The sequence below is a fragment of the Micropterus salmoides genome, unplaced genomic scaffold, assembly GCF_014851395.1.
Source record: "Micropterus salmoides isolate LMB-PRFRI ecotype aquatic unplaced genomic scaffold, ASM1485139v1 Ms_hic_scaffold_6, whole genome shotgun sequence".
NCBI classification, from domain to species: domain Eukaryota; kingdom Metazoa; phylum Chordata; class Actinopteri; order Centrarchiformes; family Centrarchidae; genus Micropterus; species Micropterus salmoides.
The window spans coordinates 21,887,117-21,906,537 of NW_024044348.1; the positions used below are offsets into that span (position 1 = coordinate 21,887,117).

Genomic DNA, 19,421 nt, shown 5'->3' on the forward strand with positions numbered 1-19,421 from the left:
AGAACTGTGGCTTGACCCTCATGAAGATGAGTTCCGAAATACACAGACTCATGTATCACTGAGGATACACTGCCCTCTACTGCTCAGATGGTGTCCACACTCCCACCCCACACTTAAATTTTCTCTGTACTCCATTGCAGGGAGATCACTAGTCAAAGACATCTCCTAACTTGTCTTTAGTGATTTCTCTTCCACCTGTGGGTTATGTAACAAGACAGATATATTGAGCTCTTATAAAGAACCAGAATTATTTGTGATAAACAAAGTGTAATGTTGCCATGGAGTCAATGAGCTCCAACTTAAGCCCTGTGTTTTTCTTTGCGTATACTTGCTTACATTTGGCCAATTGACATTAAAAGTATGCAGAGTTAAAGTATGCAGAGTTAGCAATTAGCAGTTGCTTTTTGCAATGTTCCCATGGATGTACAGACATGGAATTACTTTGAAAAAATTTTAAAAAGTGAGGTTTCTCAATTAACTTCAGTAGGTTATGAGCATTTCCCTCTACGGCTTCTAAGGGAATTTAACAACCTTTATGTATGGGCATCGAAGATAATCATATCTCTGGAAGTGTAAGTCTTTTTGAATCTAAAAATAAATTATGACCTTACAGCCTGCACTAATGTTACTTTTCACCATCGATTAAAAATAGAATACAAAGGGCTATAATAACTTCCTCATCCCTGCATATAAGTTGTGGAAGAAATTTGCCTCATATAAATATTTTAAAAGCAAGGCACAATCTCGACTTCAATAAAAATGAAAACACAAGCCAGGTGAGTGTGGAAGGCAAAAAGGTTTTAATATAAAATATTGTAGAAAGTAAAAAGACTACATGATTAGAGAGCAAGATAATCTCATTTTGTAATGATGCAAATGATTCACCTCTTATTGACTTTCATGGCTGGTAAGACCATATACCTGACAATTGCTGTATGAAATGAAAACGAACTTTACGTCAGTGAAAGTGCCTCATATAAAAATCAATGGGTGTCCTTGTTTATTAAAAACTTTATATACAAGTATAAAAATTAAAATGCAAAAACTAAAGATGGATAATACAACAAAATATTTCAGAAACCACAGAACAAAAATCTATGCGAATGATCTTATGTAACACAATAGATTAATTTTCAGACAGGATTCTTCCGTACGTCAATGAATGCATGGTTTGAAGTCAGTGGTCCGATGTTGAGGCTGGAGCGGCGGGACTCTCTGCGAGACTTAACCACAGGTAGGGATGTCGGCCCGCTCCAGGACCCCATACCAGTTTGAACTACGCGGTTAACGGGAACGTCCCCAGCCGCTCGGAGCCATAACTCCTCCATGACAGCAGGTTCCTCTGTCGGGAGCGATGAGCGTCTCCAAGTGGACGGTAGAGGGGTGTTCACCAGCTCGCGCATTTCCTCCCTGGACTTGGGAGCTTTGTCAGGTGCTACCCTGCCTCCTGGGCTGTCCTCGGGGCCGCGGGTCAGCTTCTCCATACTGCCAATGCCTGCTGATTTGCCATCAGGTGCCACAACTAAAAGACAAACACATGCCAAAGGCACAGTCAGAGCTGTGGGAAACATTATTTTTTAACACCAACAGACTCAAATGCTTTACTCAGAGCTGAGGAACAAATGCTTTATGCTCCCTCAGCAGCAGGCAGTTAACTGAGCAAGAGACAGTATGGCACCAGAATGGAGAGGAGAATGGAGATATAGTAGTTGCTAAGAATATATGCAACAATGTGATAGACACAAATTATTAAAACAACTCCGCAAAGTGGATTTGCCTGAGGACATGTGGAAGGATATTTGCACTTATGTCATTTTATTTGGCAATAGGCAAAGTACGTCTTAATAACACAGATATCGGAAGCCATCTTGCTGCAAGCTGTAAACAACTTGATTATCATAATCATACATATGAAAAACAACAAACACTTTGATCTAATAATACATGTACCTTTAGCATGCTCCTTTGGCTGACTGCCTGAACCACAGAGCTCCCTCAGTTTGTTGCTTAGCTCTAGATTTGCTGCCTTGTAGTGGTTCAGCTCCTTGCTGAGGTTATGGATCCATCCCTCAAACTGCCGCTGCCTTCCTGCCAGGCCTTCGTCTATTTGCTCTGTGGGGGGCAGGAGGACACACACACAAGGTAAATACTATCAATTTCAATGTCAGATTATGGAAATATTCTAAATTACAAAATATAAAATGTAGCAGATATGCTAGCAATATATGGTTAACTTCATTTACCTCACTTTAATCCAATTTATATATATATATCCAATTTACCTATAAACCTAAAATATACCCAATGTAGACCAATGAGTGAGGAATTTATAAATTAATGTAAGTGGTGCGACATAAACACATGCAGACAACATTTCTATTGGTAAAAATTTCCATGTGATCCGCACCTCGACACTGCTGCAGTAAGAGCTGCATGCTCCTCTCGTGTTCCTTCTGCTGCTGCGTGAGCCGGCGATCTGTGTCGAGTTGTGTGCGATCGAGTGCGTTCTCCAGCCATTGCACCAGCTTCTGCTGCTCATCCAGTTGCATTTCCAGCTCAGCCAGGGCGAGTTGTAGCTTACGCTCCTCCTCACGCAGAGACACCACCTATAGAATATATCCACATCAAAACAAACACATGGGTGAGTTCAGACACAGAGTCACACAAAGAGACACTGATCTTTCTTATGAAAGAGTAAAAACTACAACTACACTAATAAATTCGTGCAACTAGCCAACTTGTCCAAAACAGTATATACAGTATGTGAGAACACGGTAAAATAAGCTGACTCTACGGTTGAGCGTTGCACAGACCTTATCGAAGTACTTGCACAGCAGAGCTCTGGTCTCAGAGGCAGACAGGTAACTGAGTTTGGCCATAAGGTTCATCTCCCACTGGGAGAGCATACTGGCAGAAGCCCTAAGCTGTCTTTGTCTCTGAGTGATGGCCTCGTTCTTGTACTCGATAGCTGCATCCAGAGCCTCGATCGCCTCGTCGAACTGGAAAAGCGTTCGCTCCTCCTACAAACATCAGCGGAAACAGGAATATGAACATTTAGCCACAAACAGGTAATATTAGACTTGTTACTGCTTGCCAAATGCTTTCTAGTCACAGTTCCTATTATTGCCATGTGAGTATTTAATGTGTGTCTGCAGCACAGCAATCTCTCTCTTACTTTAAAATAATTTGTTTTTCTGCCACACAATTAAAAATATGTGCGTCTGTGAAAAACATATTCTATCCATTGTGCAGAGGACACAAAGTCTTCTTTTTCTTTTGCTGCTTGAACCTCAGAGTAATGTCTGACCTCAGGTGAGAGCAAGTTGCCCTGCCGCAGCTTGTCGTCCAGCTCCACTCTTTGTTTAAGCAGCGAATCTTTCTCTTGACGCAGGTTAGAGATCTCTTGGCGGATCTGTTGCGAGTCTTGAGCACTGCTGCTGCGAAGAAGACCGTTCCTCTCGCTCAGCTCTCGCTCAAGCGACTCAATACGGCCTGTAAGCGTCACCAGGTCTTTACTCAGGGCCTGGAGGGAAGATGAAGAAAAAAAAAACATCAGCATTTACTGGTTTCCTGTCACTGGACTGAGTCGTTTGTGGTTGTAAATACCTGACTGGAGCGGAGCCTCTTGGTCTCCAGTCCGCTGCGTTCCTGAAGCAGGGCTTCTTTCTTGGCCAGGATTTCCTCTCGTTTAGTGAGCTCTCCTTCCAGATCCTCCAGGCCTTTCCTCTGGTCCAGTACACGCTCCATTTCCTCATCCAGCCAGCGTTTTTGTTCCTCAATCTTCTGCTCGAAGGGAGTCACACAAAAACCCAAACATGATGCAGAAATACAGAGACAGACATGTAAACTGAGGCTCCAGGGGAGTGACAAAATCTTAAAATTAAAAATGGATGCAGCGTGCTAGATCAAATCATTGTGAGGCTCATTTTCTACCAGGGGTTTGTTTTCTATGGATTCAAAGTTAGTAGAGCTACAATCGTCCACCTGTTGCTCTTCCAATGAGATGACAGAGCCATTACTGCCGCTGCGTCTCTGCCTCTGGAAGGCAGCAATCTCCTCGGTCTTTATTCTCAGGATTTTTTGCTGCTGCTCATTCTTTATCTCCAGTTCCTACAGAAGAGATGGAGGTGAAAGAAATTTAGGTAGGTCAAGGTTAATTACAGGACTGGTATAGAACTCCAGCTCCACCCCCTCCCCCCCTCTCCATCTCAGAGAAGGATATCGACACACTATTCAGGAGACAGAAACCCCGCAAAGCAGTTGGGCCAGACTATGTCTCCCCACCCACCCTGAAGCACTGTGCGGATCAGCTGTCTCCAGCAGACATTTTCAACACTGGGGCTGCATGATTAATCTAATCGCAATCGCAATGTCATCATATGCGATTACATCACCACAAAAAGTGGACAATTTAATAAAACAGAAAAAGTGTATGTAAGCTCTCTTCTCTGTGTGCGCTGCAGTCCGCTCATTATCACCGCCCACACCGGGCTCTCGCATGTGCCCCTAAAAACAGATAAGCCTACATGCAATGGGAAAAATGTTTTAAGAGCAGTGTGTGAGTAACTGTTAGACAACAACCTACCCCGTAACACCCTGCCCTACCGCTAACTGAAAACATAGTCTCTGTCACAGAGCGACCGGAGCACCGGCATTTCTGTCGTTGCTCCCATCGCTCTGTGACAGAGACAGAGAGATGTCATCTGCAGCTGAAGCAGTGAGGCAGAAGAAAACTGTGAGAAGATAAGGAAGGTTTGGGTTTGGCTCACTGGCCATTTAACATTAGTGTATCGGTGCCTTTTGTTGTTCAACATGTTCAACTTTTCATAAAGCCGACGTGCTTGTCAGTCACTTTCCATCAACTGACCAATCACATTCTAGATGGGACAGGACATTAAAAAAAGTTTGCCGTGCTACAGCAAATCATTAAATGTTGAACAATATGATTATTGACAAGTTAGTACTTGGCATTAACAAATTAGAGAGCGATGTAGAGACTTTTGCTTGCACAAGGATTTAATGAATAAAACAACTCACAGAAATGAACTACTGGTAAAATAGTATACCATTATATAAAATTCTAATGAATTTAGTATTTAATATATTATTGTTATACTAAGAGCAAACTATTAACTAAACATTATACTCTTTATTTAATACAGTACAATTCCTCCTCCAGGTTGTGGATAGAGACTCTGCATTAGACAGGTGTACATTGAGCCTGTGCCAGTGTGCCAATATTTGCTGCTTCTAGCCGCCTCCTACGTAAAGCAACTTGCTCCCCTTGTTCTGTTTTATATGTTATTGTTATAAATATTGTTTATTGTTTAACTTTGTTCGACTTAAGAAATACACATTTCAAAATGTATTTTGTGCATTTTCCTTGATAATTAAGCAAGTAGACTCATAGTACTATTTGTTCCATTATAATCGAATTGGAATCGCAAATCGCTATATGACTTTTGTCCAAATCGTGCAGCCCTATTTAACACCTCACTGGAGACATGCCATGTGCCAGCCTACTTCAAACCTCCACCATCATCCCTGTCCCCAAAAAACCAAGGACTACTTGTCCCACCTAAAATCCATCACAGACCCACTACTGGACCCCCTGCAGTTCGCCTACAGAGCCAACAGGTCTGTAGATGATGCAGTAAACATCGACCTTCACTTCATCCTCCAGTACCTGGACTCCCCAGGAACCTACGCCAGGATCCTGTTTGTGGATTTCAGCTCTGCTTTCAATATCATCATCATCCCGGCCCTGCTGCAGGACAAGCTCTCCCAGCTGAGTGTGCATGACTCCACCTGCAGGTGGATCACAGACTTCCTGACGGACAGGAAGCAGCACGTGAAGCTGGGAAAACATCTCTCTGATTCCAGGACCATCAGCACCGGTTCCCCTCAAGGATGTGTCCTTTCCCCTCTTCTCTTCTCCCTGTACACCAACAGCTGCACCTCCAGTCACCAGTCCGTCAAGCTCCTGAAGTTTGCAGATGACACCACCCTCATCTCTGGTGGGGATGAGTCCGCCTACTGGTGGGAGATCGACCATCTGGTGACCTGGTGCAGCCAGAACCACCTGCAGCTCAACGCTCTGAAGACAGTGGAGATGATTTTAGAAAGAGCACAGCCCCACCCTCCTCCATCATCCTGTGTGACTCCCCCATCGTCAATGTGGATCCGCTTCCTGGGCACCTTCATCTCCCAGGACCTCAAGTGGGAGCTGAACATCACTTCCATCACCAAGAAGGCCCAGCAGAGGATGTACTTCTTGCGGCAGCTGAAGAAGTTCAGCCTGCCAAAGACAATGATGGTGCACTTCTACACCGCCATCATCGAGTCCATCCTCACCTCCTCCATCACCATCTGGTACGCTGCTGCCACTGCCAGGAACAAAGGCAGGCTGCAGCGTCTCATTTGCTTTGCAGAGAAGGTGATTGGCTGCAATCTTCCATCACTTCAGGAACTGTATGCCTCCAGGACTCTGAAGAGAGCAGGAAAGATTGCAGCTGATCCCTCCTACCCTGGACACAAACGGTTTCAAACTCTCCCCTCCGGCAAGGGCTGCGGTCCATCAGGACCAAAACCTCTCGCCTTAAAAACAACTTCTTCCCATCTGCAGCTAACCTCATTAACAAGGCGCAGGTCCCCACTGACACTCCCCCTTTCCAAATAATGCAAATGTCTCTGCACATGTAAATATTATTTCATTTCATATAATGCACAAATCTGGCATGATGCACATATTTGTTGTTTTATGTATATTTTTATATTAAGTCAATTTATATATTTATGTACACAATCCAATCCTCTTCTGCTGCAATACCTCTGCACAACACAAACCCAGAGTAATGCACATGTAAATATCTACCACGTTCTCTGCACATATTATTTTTCTCTATTCTTTTATTATTATTATTATTATTATTATATAACTTCCATCTGTTTATTACATATTTATATATTTCTACATTTAATTATGTCAACTGTATGTTTGTCTATGTGTTGCACCTTATCACCAAAGCAAATTCCTCGTACATGTAAAATACTACTTGGCAATAACGCTCTGATTTTGATAACGCTTGATAATCTGATAACGCTTCTGATTTTGATTCTTAAATGAGCTTCTGGTTCAAGCCAAAAGAAAATCTAAAATGTAAAAAAACTACTAATTGATCATGTATACCTACTGAATAAATGAAGGAACAAAATTTGCTTCAGGACCAGCTAGCACCATTAGTTGAAGCAAAAAACAAGTTCAACATGAACTTTGTTTCCAAGTTGAAACCCCCTTGTATAGTGTCTGTATAACAACTGTTATCTGGCAGGCTAACTGGCTGTAAAGGTTCAACTTCATTTCAAGCTGCGAGTTTGTAAGAAAAAAACACAAGTTAAAGGACCACTGAGCAGGATTTGTCAGTTGCTGCTTGTTAATACAGGATTCAAATTGCAAGCTAGTGAGTGAATGAAGAGAGTGTGCGGTGTTAGAATACAGCAGCGACTCAAAGAAATACAAACATTCTTTTCTTATTGTTGACGCCGGTTTCGTTCTGAAACACAAATAAACACGGCCACACCTCCGTACATCACCCACAACCGTGCAGGGAAGGAGCCACATTGCCAGATTTTGTGTGAATGCAGCCAAAGCGTACGCTTCATCCTGTCTGCGTCTGCTTAGCCCCGCCATCCATCAAACAGACCTGCAGCCCTTTATACATCCATGACACAGACAGAGAGGAGAGGAGACAGAGTCCGCCCTTACACCCTGTGCAATGCCCAAAGGTAGACGCCCAGAAACGTCCCAAACACAACAAAATACTAAGAAAATACAGGCAGAGGGCTTGGTCAAGTGGGTTATAAGTGATGATTGAGAGGGATTTTATTTGTATGAGTCGATAGCCTACATTGCTTTATGAGAAAATCCTACTCATAGTCTGCTTTTAAGGTAGGTTTTCTTATTTTGCAACATTTCTTGCTCATGTTTTGGTTTTTGCACAATTTTATCATGAGACATCTTTACTAGTGTTTTCAGCAGATGTTAAGCTAACAAAGTGATGTTTATTAACAGGGTATATACAGGAATCCAGAAGTGAAATTCAATACCTTTTAAGACCTTTTCAACATAATTTAAGACTGCTGCGCCACTTTGAGCTGTAACCGGTTAAGTCAGCCTCACACCTTTAAAAGGGGAATTGTGGACTTTTTAAAAGGAATTTAAACATATCTATAACATTTTATTACCTATGCATGACCAGGTTGTAACCTCACCTAAAAATTGAGGCATTCACCAACTTTCTCAGTTGCCTATAACAGCCTGTTTAGGCCTACTGTTTTCTATGTGAAGGACTTGTCGGATTTCCTGCAAAAATCCATCGTCTTACACAGGCTGTGATGTTTATGTGCGCAACATTACTGCAAAACATGTGAAACAGTTTGATTTTGTGTTTTAGTTGGTTCAAACTAGATAATGTTAGCTTGCCTGCAAACGCCGACCAGTTGATAACTACCTCACATCGTTGTAACTTATTTTCAGTCACAAATATGTAAAAAGCGTATGCTGTTGGTTGTAATCTGAAACCTTACTGCTAGAAGCCACTAAAAACCACACAGCCCACCTTCAACTTACATTTACTATAAACAGATTTTGAGACTGTAAAACTAAACCCTCTTTTTGTGATAACTTTCATCGACCACTGCACAGACATTTGCGATCAACAGCTACTGTCTGCACCCTAAAGCTGATTTGTGTAAACTTTAGTAAAACAGATGTAAAATAGAACAAGGGGAACGTGGTGCTCTCAGGAGGAGGAGGCGGCTAAGCAGCACATATTGGCACAATGGCATACTGGCTCTGGCTAAATCTTTCCACTACAGTGGCTCGATCCACAACCTGGAGGAGGAACTATGAGTGTATTAGTATAATATTATAAAATGATCTTAAAAGTACATTGTTAATATAATAGTAAACTGTTAGTTTTATATTAATGTTAATTATATGTTGTTAGTATATTCATTATAATCATTATAATCTATATTCTATAATAGTATAGTATATAGCTTACCACTACTATAATATTAATTCCAGTTACAGCTGTTTCATTTTGGGGTTGTTTTTTATTCATTAACTTTGTGAAAGAAACATATTCTAAAGTTAGTTAGTCTCTAACTTTAATTTTAAGTAGGCTACTAACTCGTCAATAATCATAACTATTTAGGCAGAAGGATTAGTTCAACATTTGGAAAGTTGCTGTAGCACATCAAACTTTAAAAAAAAAAATCCCGCTCCATCCAGGCTGTGATTAAACTGTTCACGAAAAGTGACGATGACAAGCGCATCGGCTTTGTGAAAAGTTTAACGTGTTTCAATAAAAAGGCACAGATGTAGCTAAATAGCCAGCTAACGTTAGCCAAACCGATATGCTGCTTATATTCTCCCTGTTGTCTTACGGCTTCACCTGCTGACTGCGCATCTTGCTCTTGTTTTTGAGTAACGGGGCTGTTCAAGCGCTCAGTCCGACCATGTTTTGAACAATTAGCATTGGGGATCCGGCGTGGTGGAAAGTTGCGGTCGGTTGTGCTCGTAAATCAGTTTTCCGGTTCGCACGGATCTATTTTTAGGGGCGTATGAGAGTGAAAGGCTCGCACGGTAGATCCTAGATCCCTGCGGCTAACGTCACACAAAATAATAACTCGCTAAGTTCTGCCTGTCTAGTAATTTTGGCTATGCAATATACATAAATACGTTCACCCACACTTTTACCATACAAACTCTTTGGACAAAAAGGATGTTCACATTGACAAAAATATCTACACAATTTAATACCCTGTTAAATGGCGATCAAGACTTTTTAATACTTTTTAATGGCCTTAATTTTAAGACCCCGCGGACACCCTGATTAATGAGTGTTGAAGTTGTATACGATTACAGACTGTCCAGTCTCCATATTTCAGTTTCTTCATTGTTGGTATTTTAAAATACCTACAACTATTTTGAAACGTTTTAATGTCAGTCTGCTGTGATGGCCCGAGGTACCTTGACTCTGTGAGTTCTTCGTTGCATCTCGGTCTCCAGACGTCGTTTCTGCTGACTTTCCTGACGCAGCCGCCGTTGCAGCTGCTCCTGCTGCTGCCTCATACTTTGAACACTTCGCTCCAGCTTTAATACGCGACGTTCACTCTGGGCAGGAAGGTTAGCAAGTCGCGCGGTATCCCTCTGACGCTGACTGAGAACCTAAAATAAAAGCACACGCACTTTCCTTTGACAGAGGCTCAAATGTGCTGGTCCAAAAGGTCTCATGAATATGAACAAGATTATATTATAAGAATATATATTTAAAAAGGGTTTTCTTGTTAATTACATATAAGGGAAACAAGCAAGAACATGGGATTAAAACAACACCTTAGCTGCATTCTTTCAGATGCTGCAAAGATCAGCATCACTCGATATCTAGTTTTTCTGTTGCCTATGAGTTATTATGCATGAATACAGAGGTGTGACAGTCAAACCTGAACTTTGCTCTGAGCAGCAGCTATCTTCCTGCGACATTCTTGTGCTCTGGTCTTGTCTGTCGTGCTGATCTCTCTCTCTAGCCTCTCTAGATCCTGCAGCTGCCGTTGGGCCTCCTGCAGCTCCTGTCGAGCCTGCACAGCTTCACTCTCCAGAGCCGTGATCTTATGGCTGTACTGTCTGTTCAGGGCCTGAGCATCCTTACCTAAAAAAAACCCCCAAAACAATTGATTTTCAAAAAAAAAGATACAAACGATGCAGCTATGGAAGGGTAACAAGATCCAAAGTGTTACCTGTTTTGACTAGCTCCTTGATGAGTTCTTCCTTCATGCGGATGGTGACAGACAGCTCCCTGATCTTCTGCTGTGCCTGAAGAAGTCCCCACTCTGAAACGCCTTCAAAACTTTTCAGACTTTCACGCACAGATGTTTCCCCAGTACTGGAGTTGGCTACATAGAGATTTGAGAGAGTAAACAAGAGGTCAGCAAGGGTGGTATAAGGTATAAGGTCCGATCCCTCATATGTGATCTTCCTTAAGTATTAACACAGATCAGTACTCCCTGTTTGACTCTCACCGTCCATTGGGCATAAATGTGGTGTAAAATGAACCTTGGGCCACAGAACAGAGACTAAAGACAGGCAACAAAATCATATTCATACAGATTTTAAAAGCCTCAGGTTACCATGACTCTACCGCATCAATGTGTACCATCTGATCACAAAAGGAATGAGAACACAAAATTTAATTAATTGTCATCCCACATGTGCGTGTGTCTCTAAAAGTTAAGATCTTTCTGTGCACAACAAAACAATCCAGTATTTCTCAATCCTGGAAATGAACACGCTCAGTTCACCAGAAGACTGCGTGCCTAAACATCAGCTGAGCGTCACCATCTGTGGTGAGATGCAGTGGGATATTTTTAGATTTGTACACTGGTGAAACAAAGAAACTTCTCCTAAAGGATCCTAAAAGATTTTAAGCATTGGGAATGTTTAAATAGAAAAAAGTCCATGGTTGCATATCACCCTGTGAATGTTTCTCAATGTGCAGACATGCAAAGAAAATTAGATTTGTGCAAACGTATGTTATGTGCAAACATATAGAAAAGAACAGTAGTTCTACAATGATTTTGTGAATGTGTCTACTAGTAAGGTAACATCTAGTGGATCTTTTTATTTTGACTTGGCTTCCTAATCAATACTCGTAAATCTACCTCTATCATATAGATTTTTAGACTTACACGCTTTTCTGGCTAAACAGGGGTGCTGGTCTTGCTCATGCAGCAGAGATATGAGCCCTCTACCACTTGCAGCAAGTCCTCCTGACAGCATGTCCCTCTTGGTCCAGGTCAGGTTCACATGCCTGACAGAATCATAAGCATTACATTATACAGACTCCAACATGACTTAACATGAAAGTCATATTATCCAACACTTAACAAAGAAACATGTACAATGTTAAAATTAATCAGTCTGTTAATGATCAGTAATATGTGCAGTGTTTATTTTGAATTGAAATCTTTATTTCGAACATGCAAGAGAAAGTATAAAAAAATAAAACAATGTTTAAAATATAGGAGGAAAACAAACAGATGAGCAGCAAACAAAGTACCCTTCTTTCCTGTGTTAACATACATCTATCACATGTGCAAAAAGGAGTAGGCAGATGTAAAACTTATGTACTCCTACCCCTTTAATTCTTACATTCCTTCAATTAACAATTCTTTTTATATATATCACACACATATATACACACACACACACACACACATATATTTTATGTTTATTTTTTAACACTCAATTTAAATAATATAAGCTATTAAACACAACATACTTGCGCCTCTCTTGGTTGAAGTTGGAAAGACCTCCCTCTTCTTCCATGTCCTGCATTTCTGCTACTCCAAGGATCTCCTGCTCCTCATAGAAGCTACCATCCTCATCACCACAAGGCCCATTACCAAGATAGCCCACTGGACTGACCTGTAGCCACACACATAAATACAAGAAGATTTGAATCTGTATAAAGATAGTAAAAATTAGCAAAATCAAAAAAATCTGAAGAAAAAGTGAGTCTTAAAGAGATTTTTCTAGTTCTTTGTGTATGGGACTTTTTTTTAAATAACATGGGACTTTAGTATATGCTTATCCCATTAAAGAGCATGCACCTCCATTTCTTACCACCTTTTTGCTTTTATATCCACATAACACCATAGGCAGAAGATTAGCGCTGCTGGTTGCTTACCTGTCGGTATGTGCCTCCATTCTGACTATGTTGCATGGAACCCATGGGGGCCGTGTGAGGCCGCAATCTCAGTTTAAGGCCCAGACCCATCAGCCCTGGAGTAGACAGATGACACTGTAGCTCGGCTATCAAGTCCTGTTGCTCCTGCAGCTTATCACTCTGAGGCAGAAGGAAAGCATCAAATAAGTAACATGTAATATAAGGCAACAAAAACAGCATGTTGAAAATCTGTATAATATGATGTTGACACAGCTTGGGTCCCAAGTTGGCCCACATTACTGCAGGTCACTGCTTTGTTAACCCTGTGATGCAAATAAATCAATGAATGCGGCGTGCCATGAAGTGAAACACTGCACTAAAGGAAAAACATTAGAATTTCACTGCTACTCACCTGCTGCTTGTACTGCTCCATAGCGTCCTCCAGAGCTGCTAAAAAGTCTGTGTTCTCTCTCTCCAGCCGCTGGATCTGCGCTTGGAGCTGGACAATACTATCATCTTTCTCTCCATCTTTCTCACTTTCAAGGTCGTGGCTCCATCTATCCTCCACAGCTTCTGAATCCTTTACAACACATTTACAAATGTATAATGAATAACTAAAATTCCTAAAATCAGAATGAAACATTTAATATTCTCATGGAGTGTGAAAGAGACATACCTGGTTCCTTACAGAAGGCCTTCCTCTCCTTAATGCAACACTGTCCTCAGTGGAGCTGTTCTCGATCCCGCTGTCTGGTCCTGAGGCAGTGGTCAGTCCACTCCGTTCCTCCTCCACTGAGCACAGCCACTCCTTTACTCTCAGACTCTGTTCTGCAGTCAGAGCTCCTTCACTCTGCAGCTCCCGCAGCAACCTGTAAGACATTATGAACAGATTATCTGAAGGAAAGGATCACTGATGCTTCTTAAACCTACATTTATGAAAATTAAGATAAAAACATTTCACACTCAGGATGAGAGACACTTGATTGGTATAACCTGGTATGGATGACACAATCCACTAGCAGAGTGTGTTTTCCTCAAGCTAAAAAAACAGTATAAACTCAGAAACATGTCATCAAGCATGACTTCTCCTTCAGCACTGAGCTGAACCCCATCAAAACTGTAAACAATAAATATGTTAAAACATTGTTTTTTATGTATTTTCAATAGTTTAATAAAAGTAGAGATGTATTACACAGCCATATACGTCTCTGTATGTTAAGCTTTGGCTGAACACATACTGTAATACTGTAACACCAGTGTTATTCTTTAAACTGAGTGAAATTTCTCAAATTTACACTAGCAACTAGATTTCACATGACTGATGTGGAATTGAACCCTCGCTAAGCCCCGCCCTCCTTAGTTACTGTTGCTAAGTCCGACAGTCAGCACTGCCACTGTCTATACTGCAATCTCCGGAGAAATATTTTTTCTCAATATTTATATATATATTATATTATATAGTATATTATTTTTGGAAAAAGCGATCTTCAAAAGAAGCAGACAGTTTTGAAGTTGCATTATACATTTGAAGGTTGTATTCAGGCTGTCAAACTGACTCAAACGGATGTGAAAAGAAGAATGTGAAGAAGCTAAAGCCTACCGATCACACAGTACAAGTGAACCACCGCATCCCCCGACGACTGAGACAAAAGACAACGATATTAAGGCTCAACACTGTTCCTGTAAAGCTAGGTAGGCCTCTATTCATTATTACAGTCATTAAAAAGCAGAACAGTAGGACTTTATTACATTACATACAGTAGGAAGTTAGCTAGCGTTAGCTAATTAACTTTTTTAGAAACAATCCACAGACGACATTTTTCTGGATTTGTTTTAGGTTTTGGAACGAGAATAAATCGTACTTCCCCTATCAACCTCTCTGGGTAGCGACTGTAACTATTACAAGTGCCCCAGGAACAGCGTTTGTCCATATCTTGGAAAAATACAGGCAAATAAAAGCTAGAAAATGACTCTTTTTGCATTAGTCAATGAAGTGCAGCCATGAAAATGTTGGACCTCAGTTAGAACAAGTCATATACTGCGCTGTGATTGGCCAGCTGTGTATTCAGGGCGTGGCTTATCGAAGGGTCAATTAGGATGGTTCATATTATAGTGGTGGTTTGCACAAACAAAATGGAGAATCAACGACAGAAAGAAGGATGCCTGGAGTATATACATAAAGTATAATATTGATGGCTATATACTTTATATACCTAATTTAGATTTTATGTTTTATACTTGTGCACGGGGAACCGATTGCTGCTTAATTACATATGCACATTTATTTACAAATTAACTTACCACTTAATGATCAAGGGGATGCAGAATAGAGCACATAAAAACAACATCATGCAGACTAAATTCATGTGCTTTAACCTGTACGCAGTGTCTGTGCACGTCCTGTAGTGGGCACTCTGGGCTTGCAGTCTGCTGATCTCTCCCTCTCCGAGTCGAGGTCTCCTGTGTGGGTCAGCGTGAGAAATGATGCGGGTCTCTGAACGCTGGCGGTTTTCGAGGGCTCTGCGAAGGGCCTTGATTTGTTGCTCCAGCCCTTCCACCCGATCTGGCTCACGCTTGCAGTTCACTGTCGCCCGGTTCTGAATGTTTCTGGCCCTTGTGGCGTAGTTTAGTGTATTCAGACTCTCATCAAAGTCTGAGGAGGATGGGCTGACGCAGGCAATCATCAGTGTTTTGGAATTTCCCCCCAAGGAATCTTTAAGGATCCTAGATGAAACAAGGATTATACAAATTAATCCAACTTGACATTTTACACCAATTTTTGTTAGAATGGTACGCTGAAGTATCTCATTAAAAAAGTACCTTGTGATCTTAGAATCTCTGTATGGTATGTGAGAGCCTTTTCTCTTGGGGTCCCCCAGTGCCCCAATAACATTTCCCAGAGCCAGAAGACCACTGTTAATCTGGATACTCTCTTTCAGTCTCTCTCCAGTGTTCCCCGTCCTTAGGATGCGCTCTGACCCTGCCAGGTCAACAAAGTGGAACTTGGAAGACAACATTTGTGGTCCCGAACTTGTGGCCATCCCATAAAGGCGAGAGCTCCCCCGACGCTGGTCCATGTACATGGTAAAAATGGTGTGCGAGCGGCTGGAAGATGGATTCATCTGTGTTGCACCAGTGTGCCTCGCTGTGTTTCCTGACTCTAGTAAACTCAACACCTCATCAAGACCTTCCACTTCGCACTCCTTCACGCCACACAAAACTATGAAGTCACAGACAAAAATATAAAATACAGATAAATACATAAAATGCTGAATGGAGAAAAAAATGCTACATAACACTTCACATCATGTCCACAAAAACAGGCTTAAATACAAATTAGTCTGCCTATTCCATACCAATGTTGCCTTTATCCTCCCGGATGTGGATGTCCTTGCTGGCGGTCTCCACCTCTAGTAAGTCCTTGAACTCCTCTTTATAGACCTCCAGATACGACACTCGGACAGAGAAGTCTGAGAGGTCATTTTCATCTAGCAGCTTAAAGACATCTGCAACAGCCCTGGGGATGATGCCCTGCTCCTCATCTCTAAAAGAACCTATAAACACAATTAAAACACACATCATCGCACACAACTGGCTTTTTACAGTGAAACTGGATTACAGCACAGGTCATACTTTGCTTGACAAGTCCAGCTGATTTTGATCTGTTCACTTCTGAATTGTCTCAAGCAAAAGGACCTAACCCAAAACTTAGTTGAGCCTGGTTCATATTAACACAGGATAAACTGACCTGAAAAAACCCTGAAGTGGACAATGGAAGAACAGATCAAATAAATAACTTACAAATATTAGCTTCTCCAATGGTGTATGTCTTTCCTGAGCCTGTCTGTCCATAGGCAAACACTGTGGCATTGAAACCTTGAAAGAAGGCATCTATGAGTGGCTGGACAGACACAGAATAAACCTCCTCTTGACAGCAAGCCTCTTCAAATAGATAGTCGCAAAGAAAGTGTCGGTCATGGCCCAGAGTAACCCGACAAATCTCCGAGTCCACGGTGATACAGCTCTCGTGGCAGTGTAGAAGCTCTTTAGGAAGCAGGGGACGCACTCGAACAGCTACTTGCACTGCAGAGTAATCCCCCCTGCCTTGGCCACCGGGCACTTTGGGAGACATTTCCTGCTGCACCGTGGGAGCTCTCCTCTGTTCCTCTGCTATGTATGGATCATCTTTGGGCCACTAAAGGGGATAGAAAATCACCTGTCATAAAAGGTTTTTTCAACATCACCATGTCTCAAGGATGTAATATGGCAATGAGTGAGAATGTGACTGATTACATTATGATGCAATGAACCAACCTAGCACCTCAAGCACACTTTTCAACTATTCTGGAAAGTCAATTAATAGCTGAAATACCCAGAAAGGCCGGTTCATCGATTTGCAACCATGCCAACAATGGCCTATACCAACCAGAGATAATAAAGTGACAGCTTTTATGTTAACTGTATAAGGGGTATGGCAAAATCTCTGACAAATGACCAATTTATATTGTCTCACAGTATATATTGTCCTGCCTTGACCTAATATATGTAAATGCTACACCTTGCCCTAAGCCAGCTTTAAGCCAGTTTACACTTTACAGGGCATATTTACACCTGAGACAAGTTGCCATGTTTTCCATTTTTTTCTGAGTACAAAACATGTGGCTAGTGCTGCTGAATAATTATAGTAACAGCTGTCAGGATGCAAGTGTGTGAGTGTTTATTATGTCAATACACTGTTAATGCAAACTCATCAGATCATGGAGCTGCTATAAAAAACAAAAAGAACTGTATGAGATACTTTTTTTTATTTCAAGACTATTAGCAGAGGTGAATGATTTACTGCAAATATGGAACTTTTAATTTAATCTTAACAATAAGTAGGCTGGTGTGTAAATTCAATGATGACCTTGGCAAATGTAACATGGCTATGTTCAGTGAAACAGAAGCAAAAAGCGTCTTCCTTGAACTCTGTACTGTGTAAATCAGAAGTGTTCAGGAGCTGGATGGACCCGTCTTCAAGGTTGTTTATTTGTCATTATACAGCCCAAGGTTGTATAATGAAATGAAGTTCGTAGTCTCTTGATTCTACACACAGAAATTAATTAAGTGTAGGGCTGCAAATAATGATTATTGTTATTATCAGTTCAATCTGTAAAATATGTTCTCGATTAATTGATTAGTTGTTAGGTCCAGAAAATTGTGCAAAATGTTGATCAGTGTTTCCCAAAGCCCAAGGTGATGTCCTCAAATGTCTTCTTTTTTCCACAACCCAAATATATTAAGTTTACTGTCATAGAGGAGGAACAAAAACAGAAAATATTCACATTTGAGAAGCTGGAATCAGAGAATTTTTTTTCTTTAAAGAAAGAGAGATTAATTGATTATCAAAATAGTTGGCGATTAATTTAACGGCAATAATAATGGTAATATATGAAATAAAATAAAACAATATATACAGTTATTTATATAGTATACACCTTTAACGTTTAAAGAAATTTCATTTCACAGCCAACTAACGTTACCAACGAACCAACTACCAAGTTGACTTTAACTTCCAAAGTTTACCGAGTTGACTAACGTTAAACTGGATATAGGATCACTTCATCAAGTTAACTGTTAAACATGTAACGTTAACTTAGTTGAAGCTGAGTTGTGACTCGAGCCTTATTTCAATGAGTAACGCGAAACAACACGGATCAAACTCGTAAAGTTACGGTAGTCCTTATTCTTCAGGAACGCTGGTTAATTTTTACTTCCTAGGTTCACGCAAAACGATACAGATAGCAGTTTAAAGCATCACGGTAACCTTAACGTTACTGGAAAGTTTTGACCCCGTTAGCAAGGTGGCGTAAGCTAGCCCCAGTTATCAATGTTTAACAAAATATATGCGTTAGGTACCGCTATCCACGGGAGAAACAGGTATGTCGACTTCTCTATATCTTCTCCAACAAGACGTTTCCCAAAGTTCACATGTTAGTTTGGTCGCCTGTTTCCCACGTAACTTCAGCTAAGCTAAAGTTAGCCAGTTAGCCAGCAGTCCGAACAACAAAATCAAAATATGAGGATGAGACTGGATGTCGTTATCTAGAAGTGCTAACGTTACAACTCACTCCCCTAAGAAATGGCTAACGTCATACTGCAAGCATTGATCGGGTGAGTTTTCGTAACCACTAACGGTTAAAACAACTTACTTTAATATGCCAAAAGTTACACCATGGATTCAGGATAACACTGGAGTGTTTTTGGGGAATGGAAGTTGAGGGGCAGTCGAGAGGAGGAGCCCGAAAGTTTGAGCTGAATTTTGGGTGTGGTCTGCATAAAGTATTATGACTGAGATGTTTAAGAGTGGAGAGGTAATAAACCAAGGACTTATAGCACCTCTGCAGCTATAAGTCAAAATTTAACATAGGCCTATAACAGACTTATTAGTCACATAATAAACAAAGTAAAGAAATGTGCTTTGGGAATATTTAATAACTAATTAAACATTACATGTACTTAAATCTTATTAAATGCAAAGCAGAACCAATGCAATATTTCTATAGAACGACCACCAAACTGGTCAATGTGTGTATCCATAAGTAGCAGCACAACCTTTTTGCAAACCTTCACTGCATCGGAGGTTTATTGCCAGGTACATTTTCACATACAAGGAATTTGCCTTGGCATACCATGAAAAAGTTAACCTTT

The 19,421-nt window shown here is 41.0% G+C and overlaps 1 protein-coding gene across 1 annotated transcript; it reads right to left on the reverse strand.

The window, feature by feature from the left end:
* Positions 1-777: 777 nt before the first annotated feature.
* Positions 778-19,025, reverse strand: kif7 (kinesin family member 7). The gene is made up of 20 exons (XM_038701283.1): positions 18,923-19,025; positions 16,533-16,926; positions 16,088-16,285; positions 15,552-15,951; positions 15,108-15,455; positions 13,408-13,600; positions 13,144-13,311; positions 12,753-12,911; positions 12,345-12,490; positions 11,752-11,873; positions 10,804-10,959; positions 10,510-10,715; positions 10,037-10,234; positions 3,985-4,110; positions 3,607-3,783; positions 3,308-3,523; positions 2,814-3,020; positions 2,408-2,606; positions 1,951-2,112; positions 778-1,522 (listed from the first exon to the last, which is right to left on the reverse strand). The coding sequence occupies exons 2-20, from the start codon at positions 16,861-16,863 to the stop codon at positions 1,134-1,136; spliced, it is 4,101 nt and encodes a 1,366-aa protein (XP_038557211.1). The 5' UTR covers positions 16,864-16,926; positions 18,923-19,025; the 3' UTR covers positions 778-1,133.
* Positions 19,026-19,421: the final 396 nt, after the last annotated feature.